General features: G+C 37.6%; 1 protein-coding gene across 1 annotated transcript; it reads right to left on the bottom strand.

Annotated features, from left to right (window-relative positions):
- Positions 1–8,861: 8,861 nt before the first annotated feature.
- serp1 (stress-associated endoplasmic reticulum protein 1) lies at positions 8,862–16,506 on the bottom strand. Its single transcript, XM_061720004.1, has 3 exons — positions 16,272–16,506; positions 13,286–13,358; positions 8,862–9,232 (listed from the first exon to the last, which is right to left on the bottom strand). The coding sequence occupies exons 1-3, from the start codon at positions 16,353–16,355 to the stop codon at positions 9,192–9,194; spliced, it is 198 nt and encodes a 65-aa protein (XP_061575988.1). The 5' UTR covers positions 16,356–16,506; the 3' UTR covers positions 8,862–9,191.
- Positions 16,507–18,503: the final 1,997 nt, after the last annotated feature.

The following is an 18,503-nucleotide window of genomic DNA, read 5'->3' as shown; positions in this document are numbered from 1 at the left end:
CTACGTGTAATTTTTGATGTGCAACACCGGTGCATCGGCAAAAATAGTCCCCGGTAATTCACTTCCGTTGTGGCTTTTTTATTTGCGTAATTTTTTATTTTATTTGCAGTGGGATTTATTTTATTTGCAGCGGGGTTTCTTTATATTTGAAGCGTTTCTTTTTGTTTGAAGCCTTTATTTTATTTGCAGCGCCGTTTGTTTCTGTTCGCAGCGTTACTTTTATTTTCAGCAATGGCGGGTCTCGGCCACCGTACTTCAGGGAACCGTCCCGACAATTAATCAAACTTGAAAATAAAACAACAACAACAACCCAAATTAATGTCAAAGGAAGAAAACACATTAAATAAGTACCATTATAAGGAAGACCCGTTGTCAGATTGAAATGTACTTAAATGCAGGTAATCAGGGGCGTCAATTGGGTATGAAGCTACGGCAGCCGCCACACCTCGGCTTCAAGGGTTAAATGTAAATGTTTGTTTTTTAAATACATTTATGGAATAACTACAAATGCAAATTAGAACAACATGATCGATTTCACTAGTTATTTTACACTGCAAAAACTCAAAATCTTAACAAGAATATTTGTCTTATTTCTAATTAAAATGTCTCATTTTTAGTTAAAAAAATCTCATTACACTTAAAACAAGACTCATCACTGGAAAAAACAACAATTTTCACCTGTTTCAAGTAGATTTTCACTTAAAATAAGTAGAAAAATCTGCCAGTGGAACAAGATTTCTTTGCTTGTAATGAGAAGATAAATCTTGTTCCACTGGCAGATTTTTCTACTTATTTCAAGTGAAAATGTACTTGAAACAGGTGAAAATGGTCAAATAACAAGTTATTTTTCTGGTAATGACTCTTATAATGACTTGTAATGACATTTTAACTAGAAATAAGACAAATATTCCTGGTAAGATTTTGAGTTTTTCAGTGAGCGAGACTGCATTTGAAAAAGTTCCAATTTTCTTGACCACACAGATCAGCTACATAAACTTGTGTGATGAGTATTTGCTGGACGTGTTGATTGATACTCTAAGTTCTGTGACTCGTAACCTTGCCGTACCTTAGTAAGACTGAATTGACGCCACTGCAGGTAATGAACAAACAAAAGAAACGGAGCACAACGCCGAGCCGACCCACGGGAGAAACAGCTGATGCAACAGAAGGAGATTAAACAGCAGAATCATCACCAACTTTCTACCTTTGCATCTCCGCTAAACCACACTGGGGAAAACTGACCACCAGGTGGCAGTAAAGACAATTTACTGTTATTTACAGTGTGTGAGTGAGTGTGGCAGGACAACGCCACGTCACATAAAACCTCAAAGAGTAAGGGGGGTTCCTCCCATGGATCTATTATATAATATTCCTCCTCCACCAGGGGTAACTGGAGTTACCGTCACCAACCAGAACCGGGGGCCGGATTCACAAAACGCTCTTAAGAAAAAAAAATCTTCTTGAGTGTCATTTTTTTCTTAAGTTCAGTCTTATGAAGAAAAAAAGAGAAGAATTCATATTCTCCAAAATAGTTCTTAAGTATTTTCTCAACTTTTTTTTTCTCAAGTTTCTTCTTAAGAAAAAATTCTTGAAATAAAAGTTCTCAAATTTGTTCTTGACTTTTTTCTTAACTTTAAGACAACCTTGACCTGTCTTAAAATGTCTTCTGTGAAAAGGTAATAATAATAATAATAATAATAATAATAATAATAATAATAAGCCTCTAATTTCACCTTTTTCAACACATTTTAGACAAGTTTAGACTAGTAGGTCATAGTTTGAGGATATACTTTGTAATTAATTACACAAAGCCTGTTAACTGTTTGTTAACATGTTAGTTAGCATGGTAGTTCATTATTATTAATTTTAGTATTTTTTTCACACATTAATCTCATCCACCAGAACCTTGAAAAGTTCCTGCATCTCTTTTTCTCCTTCTCCATGTTTAGTGAGTGACTGACGGTTAAACCAGGGGTTCTTAACCTTTCTGACCCAGAGCGGCCCAGGGCCCAAGCAAAAACCTTGTCAAATAAAATGATCATCACAGACTTTTATGAAACATGTCAATGTTAACATGCACACGTCAAGCTTGATTTATACTAGGACAAATCAATCAGTTCAGGCTTATTAATAAAAAAGATCAATAATTTGATTTTACTTAAATAAAAAAGGAAGGACTCAGAATAAAAAATATATAAATCAATCAATGGATGGCAGTAGAGCGGGTCGTCCAATGATCGGAAGGTCAGCAGTTCAAATCCCGCTCCGTCCCAGTGGCTGTCGTAGTGTCCTTGGGCAAGACACCTTACCCACCTGCCCCGTGTGAATGTGTTTGAATGTTTGGTGGTTGGAGGGGCCGACTGACGCTTCTGTCAGTCTGCAGGGCAGCTGTGGCTACAAACGTAGCAGCTGTGGCTACTAACGTAGCAGCTGTGGCTACAAACGTAGCAGCTGTGGCTACTAACGTAGCAGCTGTGGCTACAAACGTAGCAGCTGTGGCTACTAACGTAGCAGCTGTGGCTACAAACGTAGCAGCTGTGGCTACTAACGTAGCAGCTGTGGCTACAAACGTAGCAGCTGTGGCTACAAACGTAGCAGCTGTGGCTACAAACGTAGAAGCTGTGGCTACAAACGTAGCAGCTGTGGCTACAAACGTAGCAGCTGTGGCTACAAACGTAGCAGCTGTGGCTACAAACGTAGAAGCTGTGGCTACTAACGTAGCAGCTGTGGCTACAAACGTAGCAGCTGTGGCTACTAACGTAGCAGCTGTGGCTACAAACGTAGCAGCTGTGGCTACAAACGTAGCAGCTGTGGCTACTAACGTAGCAGCTGTGGCTACTAACGTAGCAGCTGTGGCTACTAACGTAGCAGCTGTGGCTACAAACGTAGCTACCACCACCGGTGAGGATGTGTATGAATGAATAATGATCTCTGTAAAAAGCGCTCTGGGTGCCTTGAAGGAGCTATATAAAACCAAGCCATTATTATTAATAAAAAGTAAAATAAATACATTCAAAATAATGTTTTTAAATTAAATAAACTGTAAATAAAATTGAAATAAAGTGCAAATGAAACTATATTTGTGCATAGCAGAACCAGAATAATCTTTATTTTCTTTCATATACATATTAACGAAAAAAATACAACTTCCTTTTTATCTTCACCTCTTAATGAGACACTTGGGCCTCTGAGTCACAATCAGTCCAGTCTGGGTGGAATGGGGGAAAGGCTCACTCTCAGAGTCGCCTCCAGCTTTGCTCTGAGTCTGTTTCCTCCAGCGTTGCTCTGAGTCTGTTTCCTCCAGCGTTGCTCTGAGTCTGTTTCCTCCAGCGTTGCTCTGAGTCTGTTTCCTCCAGCGTTGCTCTGAGTCTGTTTCCTCCAGCGTTGCTCTGAGTCTGTTTCCTCCAGCGTTGCTCTGAGTCTGTTTCCTCCAGCGTTGCTCTGAGTCTGTTTCGGGCTTTGGGCTTAGTTGTGGCCACGATGGAGAATCCTGACTCACACGGGTACGTAGTTGTAAACGGGAGTTGTTTCACAGCCCTCAGTGCAAGACATGGGTACTCCTTGGAGACAGCAATTTCCCCGGACTCCTAACGCCGGTTACCAGCAACGAACCAGAAACCGTATTTAAATACCAGCTCTCCCAACTACGGTTCGGAGATAGGACTGGACTGTCGCAGAACCCTGGGGTGTCGTCTGACTGCTTCAGAAAATTACCTATTCTGACATTTCATATATAGCCTAAATACGCGACCATACGGGCGCCGTGTGGAAAGGCACCCTCGGGTTTTGTGTCATTTCTGTATTTAAAACACGGCGCACCGACCGTAAAGGCGCCGTCTACACACACACACACACACACACACACACGTGTGTGTGTATGTGAGGCGTAGCCTCTGCGTCGATTTAACGCAGAACCATAAATCAGGCTTCACTTTTCCAGCCGGCGTGAAGCCGGCTGGAAAAGTCTCTTTAGGCAGTCTTTCTTTTAAAAATCACCATAGTTTCTGTCCATCAGCGTGGCAACCAAGCACAGCAGTGAACGATGACTTCTACTCTGGTGCAGTTATCGTGTTCAAGTTATTGATACAAAATAAACAGGATTTATGCATTTACAGTCAGAGCGATGCAGTGCGGTTTTTAATTATATTTTACTCTGGGGTGTCGTGAGATTTTATTCACTTTTGAAAGGTGTCAGGACTGAAAAAAAGGTTGAGAAATGCTGTTTTAGACAGATTATTAATAGGAAAGCAGTGAGAATGCACTTTTTTCCTTAAAATGCTCTCCTACACGGCTGATTTTGTGCCCGCCCTTAAGCCTCGTGCCCCCTCTGAATATTTGCTCTGGCGCCGACCCTGGGACTGGAAATTAAGAAAGGTAACAGTAGTCTTTCGAAAGTGACCTCTTTCTTTGGTCCAGCATCTGCACCGACTACAGCAGCGGCTGCCGCCCACTCTAATAACACCAACGCAGTAAACGCATCCATGCGTCACGTATGCGTTTACTGCGTTCTTTCAGCTTATAATGCGTCACGGACGCAGGACACATAGCTGGCAAATATAGTAATAAATAGGGCCCCATATTAAATATTGAAACGGGCCCCCTGATGCCAAAGGCCGCCACTGCTCAGGAAAGTAGTCTTCAAACTTCTCTGCCAGTTACAGTGAGAGGTGCTGAGAGACTGAGTCACTGATGTTCACATGGGGGAAGTCTTGTAAAATGACCGACAAAAGTGGAAACATGTCCATTCTCTTTTCCTGGGCCATCTTGGTCCACCTAGCAAGTTTCCTCTTGAACGCTTGAACTTGATGAAGTCCGGATTGTACTTGCGCATGAATTTACTTTTGGTGGGGTTGTCGTCTTCATTTTTCCGTTTTAGCTATTTCTCCATCGTGTTGGCGTATGTTGCACTGGAAAATAAAGGATAAATGATCAGGCCAGTGATACAGTGTTTCCTCAAACCAGAGCTTTTAGTTATCTTTTTAAAATCACATTTTACATCAACACTTCTTTGCAAACTGTTAAGTTTAAACCATATTTTAAATCATATTTGTAAACTGCACACTTAAGTTACTTTAGGTTTAACCTGCAGTACACAAATGGTAAAATACATTCAAACCAAAATCTTAATAAAGCTACACAATAATATAGCCTACAAGCAACAAACAATTTCTTATTAGCTCATTACCTTCAATAAGTCTTGTGGAAATTAACTTTATCTCAGGGAAATTCACCTTTTTAATACAAAAACTGCTACATACATAGTAACTTAACAATTAACATGAACAAATATGGTCTTTGCCTTAACGAAATGTAATAAAATACATTCACTCATGCACAACGCATGTCAGTATTGAGTAATTCCACAAGATGGCGGCAAAACGCACGTGTTTACTCTTGAACACAAAGAAAATATACTTTTTAACTTAATAAAACATCACAAAAATATTCTCCTCAAAGCTAAAACATATTAAGAAATTATTGAGCACCGTTCCACAGTTAAACTAATTTAAAACATACCTGGAAAATAAAGGATCACACTGCGCTCGCTCTCCCCCGTTGCTGCTGGGCGCAGACCAAGTAAACGATCCCTTACCCTGGCGGATTTAAAACTATTTTGTGCAAAATAAAGGATCTTAAAATAATAAAGGATAAAGCAGCTAGATGCGTGTCCGAGGTAAATAGAACGTGCTGCAGCATTTCTCCTGTTTTATAGAGCTCCCCCGTCTTCTTCCTCTGGGTTCCCTCCTCCACCGGCTGGCAGTCAGTAACAACTGACTAATGCATTAGCGCCACCACATGGTCGGGATGCAGTCCCGCGGCCCCCGCGGCCCAAACGTAGAAAACAGATTTTTTTTGGCGGCCCACTAGGGGGCGCTCGCGGCCCAAGTGTGGGCCGCGGCCCTATGGTTAAGAATCAAGGGGTTAAACTACCTGTATAAATGTTGTTTGTTGCCGCGTGCAATGCAAAGACATATTTTAAGAAGTTCTTAAGTAGGAAAAATAAGTATAAAATTAAGAAATTCGTTAGAAATGACAGTTCTTAAGACGGTTCTTAAGAAAATATTGAGGAATTGCACTTAAGAACTTTCTTATGAACTTCTTAATTTTAGATCTTAAGACATTTCTTAAGTTCGTTCTTAAGAACATATTGGTGAATCCGGCCCCAGGTCTGGACCAGAACCAGGTCTGGACCAGAACCAGGTCTGGACCAGAACCAGGTCTGGACCAGAACCAGGTCTGGACCAGAACCAGGTCTGGACCACAGGGGGCAGCAGATTCCAGAGAAACCCATATCCACGTCTCCTCCTCCTCCCATGGAGCTGCTGATACGTCACCGTCGTCGCCATATTGGATGTTCAAGACTGATGTAAACTAATACAAGTAAATGGACTTATTTTCATAAAGCGTCTTTCTACAAAGAAATGTACGTTTTACGTCTCATTTATTCATTCACACACGCACTAATATACTTGGGAAACAGTTACCACCAAATATAATATATTTAATTTTCTCAGATGGCAAAAATAAGAACTTTATTGATCCCACATAGGAGTAATTCATGTTATATCAGCTATAGAGAACAAGGTAGTGCCGAAAAACAATATATATCCCCCTCACAAAAATAAGAAAAATACAGAAACATATTTTCTCATCAACAAAACATATTTTAAATTTTTCAAGTAACAAAATAACATATTTGAACCATTTTTCCAGTTATTTTATTGTCTGAAAAATGGTTCAAATATGTTATTTTGTTATTTGAAAAATGTTTAATTTGTTTTGGGGGGACAGTTGGCCCAGGGCGCTACAGTAGCCAGGACCGGCCCTGCTGCTCTGGGGAAAGTCAATATTTGACCTGACTGGAGATCAGGTCGGACCTGGACCCGGTCCAGGGTCGGACCTGGATCTGGTCCAGGGTCGGACCTGGACCAGATCCAGGTCTGACCTGGACCTGATCCAGCCGGTTCTGCTGTTTAATCTTTAACCGGTTGCTAGGCAACAGAACCGTCAGCAGAATTCTGTGGGATCAGAACCAGCTGGACGGAGACGCTGCTGTCACTGACTGCGTTTCCAGCATCAATAACCCTTTTAAACCTGAATATTGGCAATAACCCCAATTTGCTCATATTCGGGTTTTTAAAAACCCCAATATTCCCCTGGGTTACTCCTTTTAAAACCTGAATATTCAGTCATGTAAACGGCAAACGGAATATCCCCATCAAACGGAACAGGAAGTTTTCTGCACATGCTCTGTTCACAAGGAATCCTGGTCTTTTGAGTCCAGGAAGTTCTTCTAAACACAGAGGTTTTTTTTCTCTTTTTTCATCTTTTTTTTCCTCTTTTTTCATATTTTCTCCAATTTTTTTCCTCTTTTTCTTCTCTTTTTTTCATTTTTTAAATCTTTTTTTCATTTTTTTCCCTTTTCTTCCTCTTTTTTCATCTCTTTTCTTTTTTCCCTTTTTTGTCTCTTTTTTCATCTTTCTTTTTTCTTCTCTTTTTTTCATTTTTTAAATCTTTTTTTCATTTTTTTCCCTTTTCTTCCTCTTTTTTCATCTCTTTTCTTTTTTATCTCTTCTCTTTTTTCATGTTTTTTCCTATTTTTTCCCTTTTTTTTGTCTCTTTTTTCATCTTTCTTTTTTCATCTCTTTTTTCCCTCTTTTTTTCCCTTTTTTCCAGGAAGTTCTTCTAAACACGGAGAAACCAAGACCAGGAGGAGACTAATCACTTCATAAATGTAATGAAGGATATGAACATTTCTGCATTTGTAGACGGTAGAAAGTACCGGGATAGAAGATTTACAAGAAGGTGAGAGAAAAGTTGAAGCAGCATTTGTTTTGGATTTGGATACAGGAAGAAGAAGCAGAAATGACGGGAATTGCATCATGATGTTCTCCGTGCGTCGCTGGTTTGATCCAGATATCCCGAATGATTAATTACCATGTAAACGGAATATTCCCAATGTTTCAGTAACCAGAATATTAGCAATAACCTGAATTTTGACTGCATGGAAACGTAGTCAGTGAGTCCCAAACACAGAACCAGGACTACAGTTATACTGTAATATTCTCTCATCCATTCATGTGCAATATTGGCCTAATCTCATTATATCATCATAATGACAATAAAGGCTTTCTATTCTATTCTTAGTTGCTGTGGAATTATGGAAGTAGATTTGTTTCTTAATTATTTAATCAAAAAAATATTGCTTCAATCAACAAATATATTTTCAATTAAAAAATGTTTTCACTTCAATAAAAAAAAAAAATGATTTCAATCAAAGAAAAAAAGTGTTTGAATGCAAAAAAATGCATTTGAACACGGTTTTTCTTTAATTGAAAATGTTTTCTTTGATAGAAGTTTTTTATGGTTTGAAGCAACTTTTTTGATTGAATTAGTGTTGTTTTGTGTTTGGGCCATATTATTATGGGATGGACATTTGTGTCTTTATCATTTAATCAAAAAAGAAGTTGCTTCAAAAAGAAAAACAATATTTTCAATTAAAAAAAAAAAAATCAAAAAAAAAAAAAATCACTTCAATAAAACAAACTTGCATTTGAACACTTTCTTTTGGATCGAAAATATACATTTTTTTTTCGATTTGAAAAAAGTTTTGAAATCTTTCTTTCTTTGATTGGAACAATCAAAGAAAAACTGTCATTTTTTTGATCGAAGTGATTTTTTTTTTTTAAATAAAAAATAAAAAATGTTATTGAATAATTAAGAAACAAAATCTACCTCCATATGGAACCTGATAGGAGCTTATTGATCCGGACAGCTGATCCGAACATAGAAGCCCCGCCCCTCCCCAGGAAGCCCCGCCCCTCCCCGGAAGCCCCGCCCCCACACAGACAGACACGTGGTTCTGCTGGAATCAAAGCTTTTATTGGTCAGGAATGTTCCGGCTGCACACGGTGCAGACAACCAACGAAGCCACGCCCCCTCCTGGCAGAGTCACTTCCTGTCAGGGAGGCCCCGCCCCCCGGAAGTGGGCGGGGCCTCGGCTCCGGCCAACAGAAAGGCACAGGTGAGATGATGGTGGTGGGCGGGGCCTGTGAGGGGGCGGAGTCCGTCAGGGCAGGATTGACAGCTGTCAGAGTTCAGGAATGTTATAGCAGGTGGGGGCGGAGCCTCCGTGGCCACGCCCCCTTGGCCCCGCCTCCTCCGAGACCCCGCCCCCTGGTGGGCGGGGCTTACATGCCCATCCGGATGGACTGGATGATCTGGAAGATCGCTGCAGGAGAGAGAGAGACGGGAGTCAGATACACACATATATATTTATGTAGCATCTATTAGAACAGAAGTTATCTCTAGGATCTTTCGTTTCGTGTTTACCGGGTCAACTGAGCGCGCTCAGTGTGAACATTGATCAGGAGAACAGATCAATCACACCGATCGGCAGCTGATTAATTGATTCTGTCCAACTTAATTTAGGAAAAATCTCAAATTTTTTTTACTGGAAATTTATTCAGTTTCAGTTCAGCCTTAAAGTTACTTTGCAAGAAAAAAAACTGAATTTAGATCCAAAAATTGAGGTTTTATATAGTATTTATATTTCTTCAAATTCATAAGTGGAACTATGGAGGTAGATTTGTTTCTTAATTAAAAAATGTTTTCACTTCAAAAAGATTTCAATCAAAGAAAAAAAAGTGTTTGAATGCAAAAAAATATTTGAGACTCAAAAAATGCATTTGAACACGTTTTTCTTTGATTGGAAATGTTTTCTTTGATAGACGTGAAGTTTTTTTGTTTGAAGCAACTTTTTTGATTGAAGTCGTGTTTTTTTGTGTTTGGACCGTATTATTATGGGATGGACATTTGTGTCTTTATTATTTAATCAAGAAGTTGCTTCAAAAATGAAAAACAATATTTTCAATAAAAAAAAAAAAAAAAATTATATATAACTCCCATGTACTTGTTTTTACGTGCTCACGTAAAACAACTTTTAGGCCGTCACTTATAAGTTTTGCAAGAGTGCGTGAAACTTTTTAGTGAGTGCATAAACGGTTTGAGTATGTGCATAAAACTCATTATATATATATTTTTTTAAAATCCGTGTCCCTTTAGGGGCTCCGTAAAAAAAAAATTTCAAAGAAAAAAAGTATTTGAATGCAAAAAATATTTGAGATCCCAAAAAAATTGAATTTGAACACTTTTTTCTGGATTGAAAATATTTTTTTTCGATTTGAAGTGATTTTTTATTTTTTTTTAATTGAATCATTTTGACACAAACATCCCGCAGTGGGCGGAGCTTCCCCATTGGTCAGACCAGAGTCAGACATGTTTGAGTGACAAAGTATTATGTTCCTGCTTTGGGTGACGTCATTGTGTCTTAATTAACCCGTTATATCTTCAAAACTAAAGTAGCACAAACGATTTTGTTTTTGCACAAAGTCAAAGTCAGGGGGCTGTAGACGTTAGTGTAGACACTTGTTTTACTTATTTATTTTCATTTTATTTATTTATTTTTTTATTAAAAAAAAATATTTTACATTTTTTAAATGTATTTATTTTTTGAATTAATTAATTTATTTTATACCATTTTTTTATTTTTTTCTGTGAGTGTATACATGATCGCGGAATTATTCTATTGGCTACTGTTTTTTTTCCTGTGAAATCTGTTTCGGTTTCTGTAAATCAGTGTCCTGCAATGACGAGTCCAACAGCGCCCTCTGCTGGTGGTCATGGGTAAGTTCAGGTCTCTGCTTTTATTACCGTTAATCAGAATCAGAATCATCTTCATTGGCCAAGTTTGAACATTATCCGACAAGGAATTTGACTCCGGTTATTTCGCTCTCTGTACCCAGATTTAAAAATCACCGATGACGGTAAACACCATCTTTTGGCTCTCCGCAAAAAGTTTATTAACGGCATTAAAACAAATGTAATAATTCTTGTAACACACAGTCATGTAACGGAAGTTGCTAGGCTATTTCAGTGTTTTTTTGTTTTGTTTTGTTTTATTTTATGATATTAAGTTACGTTTTCAGGCTAAATCACTGCCATTATCCATGTAGTCTGTTTTATCGGCTGGTTTAAGGCAATCTGGTTATTTATTGTGGTCGCAATTTTTTTGTAATTGTATTTTTCTATTTTCATAAATATGTAAAAAGGACTACCGGTATGTTGGTTAAATGAAGCTTAAAAATATGTCAAATTGAATTCATTGTAAAAGTTAAAACCACTATACGATCCCCTGTTAAAATGTTAAAATGATTGTAATGGTTGATCTTTAGAAATGCGCTTTATGTCAAATGTTTTAAAAAAAAAAAAGACTATTTGATTAGCAGTTTCCAACGTACTGTTAACGAAATGAATATTTGTAAACTTATGAATTTGAGGAAATATAAATATATAAAACCTCAATTCTTGGATCTAAATTCAGTTTTTTTCTTGTTTAAACTGAATAAATTTACAGTGAAAAATGTTGAGATTTTTCCTAAATTAAGTTGGACAGAATTAATCAATCAGATTAATCAGCTGCTGATCGGCCTGATTGATCAGCTGCTGATCGGCCTGATTGATCAGTTGCTGATCGGTGTGATTGATCAGCAGCCTGATTGATCAGTTGCTGATCGGTCTGATTGATCTGTTCTCCTGATCAATGTTCACACTGAGCGCGCTCAGTTGACCCGGTAAACACCTAAGCAGGTCGTAGTGACCAGAGCAGCCTGACCTGTACAAGGACAAGCCCCGCCCCCTGAACAAGCCCCGCCCCCACCGTGACGTCAGCAGGGGGCGGGGCTTGTCAACATTATTATTATTTTGATTTGACGATCAAAAACAGGAATAAAAACCACAAAATTATTTGTGAAAAACATTCAAACTGATCAAAGTTGATCAATGATCCAACAGGAAGTGATGGGGTGGGGTCTTTTACTGTGAAAGGAACAGGAAGTACGTCTTTTACTGTGAAAGGGACAGGAAGTGGGTCTTTTACTGTGAAATGAACAGGAAATGTGTCTTTTACTGTGAAATGAACAGGAAGAGGGTCTTTTACTGTGAAAGGAACAGGAAGTGGGTCTTTTACTGTGAAAGGAACAGGAAGTGGGTCTTTTACTGTGAAAGGAACAGGAAGTAGGTCTTTTACTGTGAAAGGGACAGGAAGTGGGTCTTTTACCGTGAAAGGGACAGGAAGTGGGTCTTTTACCGTGAAAGGGACAGGAAGTGGGTCTTTTACCGTGAAAGGGACAGGAAGTGGGTCTTTTACTGTGAAAGGAACAGGAAGTGGGTATTTTACTGTGAAAAGGACAGGAAGTAGGTCTTTTACTTTGAAAGGAACAGGATGTAGGTCTTTTACTGTGAAAGGAACAGGATGTATGTATTTTACTGTGAAAGGAAGAGGAAGTGGGTGTTTTACTGTGAAAGGAACAGGAAGTGGGTGTTTTACTGTGAAAGGGACAGGAAGTGGGTCTTTTACTGTGAAAGGGACAGGAAGTGGGTCTTTTACTGTGAAAGGGACAGGAAGTGGGTCTTTTACTGTGAAAGGGACAGGAAGTGGGTCTTTTACTGTGAAAGGGACAGGAAGTGGGTCTTTTACTGTGAAAGGAACAGGAAGTGGGTCTTTTACTGTGAAAGGAACAGGAAGTGGGTCTTTTACTGTGAAAGGGACAGGAAGTGGGTCTTTTACTGTGAAAGGGACAGGAAGTGGGTCTTTTACTGTGAAATGAACAGGAAGTGGGTCTTTTACTGTGAAAGGAACAGGAAGTGGGTATTTTACTGTGAAAGGGACAGGAAGTGGGTCTTTTACTGTGAAAGGGACAGGAAGTGGGTCTTTTACTGTGAAAGGAACAGGAAGTAGGTATTTTACTGTGAAAGGAACAGGAAGTAGGTATTTTACTGTGAAAGGAACAGGAAGTGGGTCTTTTACTGTGAAAGGGACAGGAAGTGGGTCTTTTACTGTGAAAGGGACAGGAAGTGGGTCTTTTACTGTGAAAGGAACGGGAAGTGGGTCTTTTACTGTGAAAGGGACAGGAAGTGGGTCTTTTACTGTGAAAGGAACAGGAAGTGGGTCTTTTACTGTGAAAGGGACAGGAAGTAGGTCTTTTACTGTGAAAGGAACAGGAAGTGGGTCTTTTACTGTGAAAGGGACAGGAAGTGGGTCTTTTACTGTGAAAGGAACAGGAAGTAAGTCTTTTACTGTGAAAGGAACAGGAAGTGGGTCTTTTACTGTGAAAGGAACAGGAAGTGGGTCTTTTACTGTGAAAGGAACAGGAAGTGGGTATTTTACTGTGAAATGAACAGGAAGTGGGTCTTTTACTGTGAAAGGAACAGGAAGTGGACTCACCGGATCCACACACGACGAAGATGAAGAGCGCCAGCAGCCAAGGCCCCACCCCCTTCTCCTCCACCAGGTTCCTCTGAAACATATTGATCATTGATCGATCAGATTCTGTTCACTCCTTCAGTGCGTTTACATGGGAAGTTTAATTCAGAATAAAAATTAAATCCGATTTAAAATGAGTAAAAATTACCATGTAAACATCTAATTCCAAATGAAAATGGCCATTCTGAATTAAACTTAATTCTGAAGTGGCTGGTTTATTCCCATTTTAAATCCGAATAGAATAATTCCTCGATCATGTTTACACTCATTTAAAAAAAAGAAAATTCATTAATATAAATTTTTAAAATACATTTAAAAAATAAATTTAAAAAGTTTTAATTTAAAAAAAGAAAAGAAAACTAAACAAAAAACAAACAAAAATAAAAAATAAAATGAATTAAATTAAAAAAATAAAATAAAACAATCAGAACCTTCCCAACCCCCAGACCTGTAGAGGAACGTGTTTTCCATGTAAACCTCAATTCAGAATTAATATTTCCATGTAAACTCCAAGGAAAGTAGTTTAATTCTGAATTATCAATTTCAATTCAGAGTCTGACTCTGTTTGCTCTGATTGATCCGCTTTTAATTTGAAAATCTTTGTGATGGGGATCAAAACCACACCGATGATCAATCAGATCGATCAGTTTCTGTCTCTAACCAGACCTGGACCCGCAGAAACCTGGACCTGCAGAAACCTGGACCTGCAGAACCGGGACCTGCAGAACCGGGACCTGCAGAACCGGGACCTGCAGAACCGGGACCTGCAGAACCGGGACCTGCAGAAACCTGGACCTGCAGAAACCTGGACCTGCAGAACCGGGACCCCCAGAACCCGACCTGGGACGGAATTATTTAATCCAGAATTAAAAAACAATCATGTAACCGTGGCCACTATTGATCAGTCTGATTCTGTTCACTCTCATTGATCTGCTTTTAATTTGACAATATTTTTTCTATCAATTAGAAACCTGTCAATGTTATTGATCAGCGATCGAACCCCGATCAGGACCAGGTCTGGACCAGACCTGGACCAGGAGCCGGATTCACCAAAATGTTCTTAAGAACGATCTTAAGAAATGTCTTAAGATCTAAAATTAAGAAGTTCATAAGAAAGTTCTTAAGTGCAATTCCTCAATATTTTCTTAAGAACCGTCTTAAGAAGTAATTTCTTACGCATTTCTTATTTTTCCTACTTAAGAACTTCTTAATATGTCATTGCACGCGCCAACAAACAACATTTATAGGTAGTTTGGTCTGAACCGTCAGTCACTCACTAAACATGGAGAAGGAGAAAAAGAGATGCAGGAACTTTTCAAGGTTATGGTGGATGAGATTAATGTGAGAAAAAAAATACTATTGGGGAAAATTAATAATAATTAACTACCACGCTAACTAACATGCTAACTAACAGTTAACAGGCTCTTTGTGTAATTAATTACAAAGTATATCCTCAAACTATGACCTACTAGTCTAAACTTGTCTAAAATGTGTTGAAAAAGGTGATTTTAAAGGCTTATTATTATTATTATTATTATTATTATTACATTTTCACAGAAGAAATGTTAAGACAGGTCAAGGTTGTCTCAAAGTTAAGAAAAAAGTCAAGAACAAATTTGAGAACTTTTATTTCAAGAATAACATTTATTCTTACGTTTTTTTCTTAAGAAGAAACTTAAGTTGAGAAAATACTTAAGAACTTTTTTGAAGAATATAACTTCTTCTCTTTTTTCTTCATAAGACTGAACCAAAGAAAAAAATGACACTTAAGAAGATTTTTTTTCTTAAGAATGTTTTGTGAATCCGGCCCCAGCACTGAGAAAATTCAAAATCTTAACAAGAATATTTGTCTTATTTCTAGTTAAAATGTCTCATTTTTAGTAAAAAAAAAAAAAAATCTCATTACACTTAAAACAAGACTCATCACTGGAAAAAACAACAATTTTCACCTGTTTCAAGTAGATTTTCACTTGAAATAAGTAGAAAAATCTGCCAGTGGAACAAGATTTTTTTGCTTGTAATGAGAAGATAAATCTTGTTCCACTGGCAGATTTTTCTACTTATTTCAAGTGAAAATTTACTTGAAACAGGTGAAAATTGTCAAATAACAAGTTATGTTTCTGGTAATGACCTTTCTTTTAAGTGTAATGAGATTTTTTGACTAAAAATGAGACATTTTAACGTTTTTTCTTAAGAAGAAAGTTGAGAAACTACTTAGAACTTTTTTGGAGAATATGACTTCTTCTCTTTTTTCTTCTTAAGAAAAAAATGACACTTAAGAAGATTTTTTTCTTAAGAATGTTTTGTGAATCCGGCCCCTGGTCTTTGCTGGTCTGGACCAAGACCAGGTCTGGACCAGGACCAGGACCAGTTCTAGTCTAGAACTGGTCCTGGTTAATTCCGATTTTAAATTTGAATCGAATAATTCCGCGATCATGTATACACTCATTCAAAAAATTAAATAAATAAGAAAAATGTAATAAATAAAAATAAATAAGAACAAAAAAAGACAAAAAAGAACAAAAAAAAAAGTTAAAAAAATGCATTAATTAATTAATATAAATTAAAAAAATATTAAAAAAAAGGAAAAGAAAATAACTAAACAAAAACCAAACAAAAAATAAGAAAAAAAAATAAGAAAAATTTAATAAATTACAAGAATAAATAAATTAAAAAATTAAATAAAAGAAACCTGGACCTGCAGAACCGGGACCCCCAAAACAGGATAGTTTAATTCGGAGTTATTTAATTCAGAATTAAAAAACAATCACGTAACCGTGGCCACTATTGATCAGTCTGATTCCGTTCACTCTCATTGATCCGCTTTTAATTTGAAAATCTTTTTTCTATCAATTTTCTATCAGGACCAGGTCTGGTCCAGGTCTGGTCCAGGTCTGGTCCCGGGTCCAGGACCAGGACCAGGACCAGGACCAGTTCTTGGACTCACCGTGGACTTGGCCACGTTCCCCCTCTGCGTGATGTTCTTGCTGTGTTTCTCGTTGGCCATGCGGATCCTCTGTTTGGCCACCATGGTTCTGGTTCTGGTTCCTGCTGGTCCTGGTTCTGGTTCAGGTTCTAGTCCTGGTTCGGGTCTACTTGGTCCTGGACGGGGTCCTGGTTCCTGCTGGTTCTGGACTGGGAAGACTCCTGTTTGTCTACGTCCTCAAAAAGCCGAGGCCCCGCCCCCTTCCCGCTGGCCACGCCCCCCGGAGCCAACAAAGGGATCCGTCAAGACGCCGCGTCACGCTCACGCACTTCCGGTAGACTCCTACAAAATAAAATCATTGTATTTTGATGTGTCGGACACAGACACGAGGTGTTGTGTTTTTCTTTTTAAACAATATTTTTTGTTATTTTTTCAATTTTACAAGTAAAGAATCGATACAAAGTCAATAGCAATCCTGTATAAGTCCAGAAATATATTCAATCATAAAGCACTACATTTAATGTATATAATAATAATAATAATAATAATAATAATAATAATAATAATAATAATAATAATAATAATAATAGTAATATTAATAATAATAATACAAAATAATATATAATAATAATAGATATTAATAATAATAATTATAATAATTATAATAATAATTATTATAATAACAATAATAATAATAATTTGCGTGCAACGGTTTTTCTCAATACATGAGTCAAAATATAATTTGCGTGATGTTTGTAAATATCTGTTGTGGGAGTTAAACTATGGATTGACGCTAACCTAGATCTACGAATGTGCAGCTCATTTTCAGTTTACAAAAAAAAGATGCCCTGGGGGGGCGCCAGAGATCTCTGGGGGGGGACGCGAAACTTTGTCTGCTTGGAAATTATGCAGTTGTAAAAATTATATTTGCGAATGAGTCATTCATAAGACATTGTTAGGAATAATTTATGATTGTCTTTGAATATTTTTTGTGTTTTTTATACACTGGTGACAAACACAGGTTGATTTCATTGCTTATTATTATATCATGACTCAATATTTAATCTACCCCAACAGGTTGTTAAAGAAAAATGTTAAAAGATTTTGCTCTCATATTAAAAGAAACATTTTTCAGAAATATTTTTATGTCCTTTTATGTTCTTTTGTGCGTATTTTATACATTGGTGACACAAAATGAAGGTGAGAAAAACAAAGTACAGGGTAAACCAAAGAGAAATGTATCGAAAAAAACATAATTAATGTTCATTTTTTCAATTAAGGACTCTTTTGGTGCTAGTACGTTTGGGTCGGGGGGGGCCTGGCTGGTCATAGACACAAGTAGGAGGAAACAAGGAAAAAAGGTTGGGAACCACTGATCTAATGGCACCAGATCAAACACCAGCCTTTAACAGTTGGTACTTTTTCATTGATCCACTGTAGTAAAATATTCTTCCTCGCTGCATAAGTCAGAATATTATGTTTTGGTGTCAGATATTAGACCAATACATTTGCAGTTTACAACATGTCTACGGTTGGGGGAGAGGTGCATAGGATGTCCCTATCCATCCTTCCATTCTTCATCAATTATGATGTTTAGCTCCTTCTCCCATGAGCCTTTAAGCTTGTCCAACCCAACCGGGGGGTGAAACACAGAGCTTTATAAAATAGGATTACAGATCCTATCCTATTATCTCTTTTCAAGTTAAGTAGAGCTGGTATTGACGTCCCGGATTGGGAATAAATATCAAAACGTCATTTGCATATAGACTTATCTTGTGTTCATAAGAGGCAGCCTTTCCTCGTTCCTCTATACAATGGAAAACTGTCTGATTTAAAGTAAATTAATGTCATTCACCATTCATATATATGCATTTTTAATATAAAATATGTATCATATATATTTATTTTATTAATATATATTTAGATATACATACATATATATATATTTTTTTTTTTCCTCAGTCAATCATTAAACATGTTGTACAAAGAAAAGAAAAAATAACTGTTTTATTTTGAAAGCGGAAATGACCTAACTTTTCCTCCTGTAGACTCAGCTTGACCGGCTCTTCCGCTCTAACGTAATTTAAGGTTCCAGAAAAGGGTCTTTTTTTCTTATATACCGTAAGTATTTCGTGTTAAACGTGTCCAGGTTTACGTTATAAACTTTATCTATCGGCTCCGTTTCGTTTAGTTTGATCATAACTGTCGTTTGACGCTGACGTGGCACTCACTCCCCCCCGCCTCCCTGCGGAG

Source organism: Cololabis saira, chromosome 4, assembly GCF_033807715.1.
Source record: "Cololabis saira isolate AMF1-May2022 chromosome 4, fColSai1.1, whole genome shotgun sequence".
Classification (NCBI taxonomy): domain Eukaryota; kingdom Metazoa; phylum Chordata; class Actinopteri; order Beloniformes; family Belonidae; genus Cololabis; species Cololabis saira.
This window is presented reverse-complemented; position numbering and strand designations above follow the sequence as displayed.

Bases quoted from the DNA above. Each gene is read 5' to 3' on its own strand.
- serp1 (XM_061720004.1), bottom strand. From the start codon at position 16,355: ATGGTGGCCAAACAGAGGATCCGCATGGCCAACGAGAAACACAGCAAG. The intron at 13,359-16,271 runs GTGAGTCCAAGA...AATATGTTTCAG, and splicing joins GGAACGTGGCCAAGTCCACG to AGGAACCTGGTGGAGGAGAA. The intron at 9,233-13,285 runs GTGAGTCCACTT...TCTCTCCTGCAG, and splicing joins CTTCGTCGTGTGTGGATCCG to CGATCTTCCAGATCATCCAG.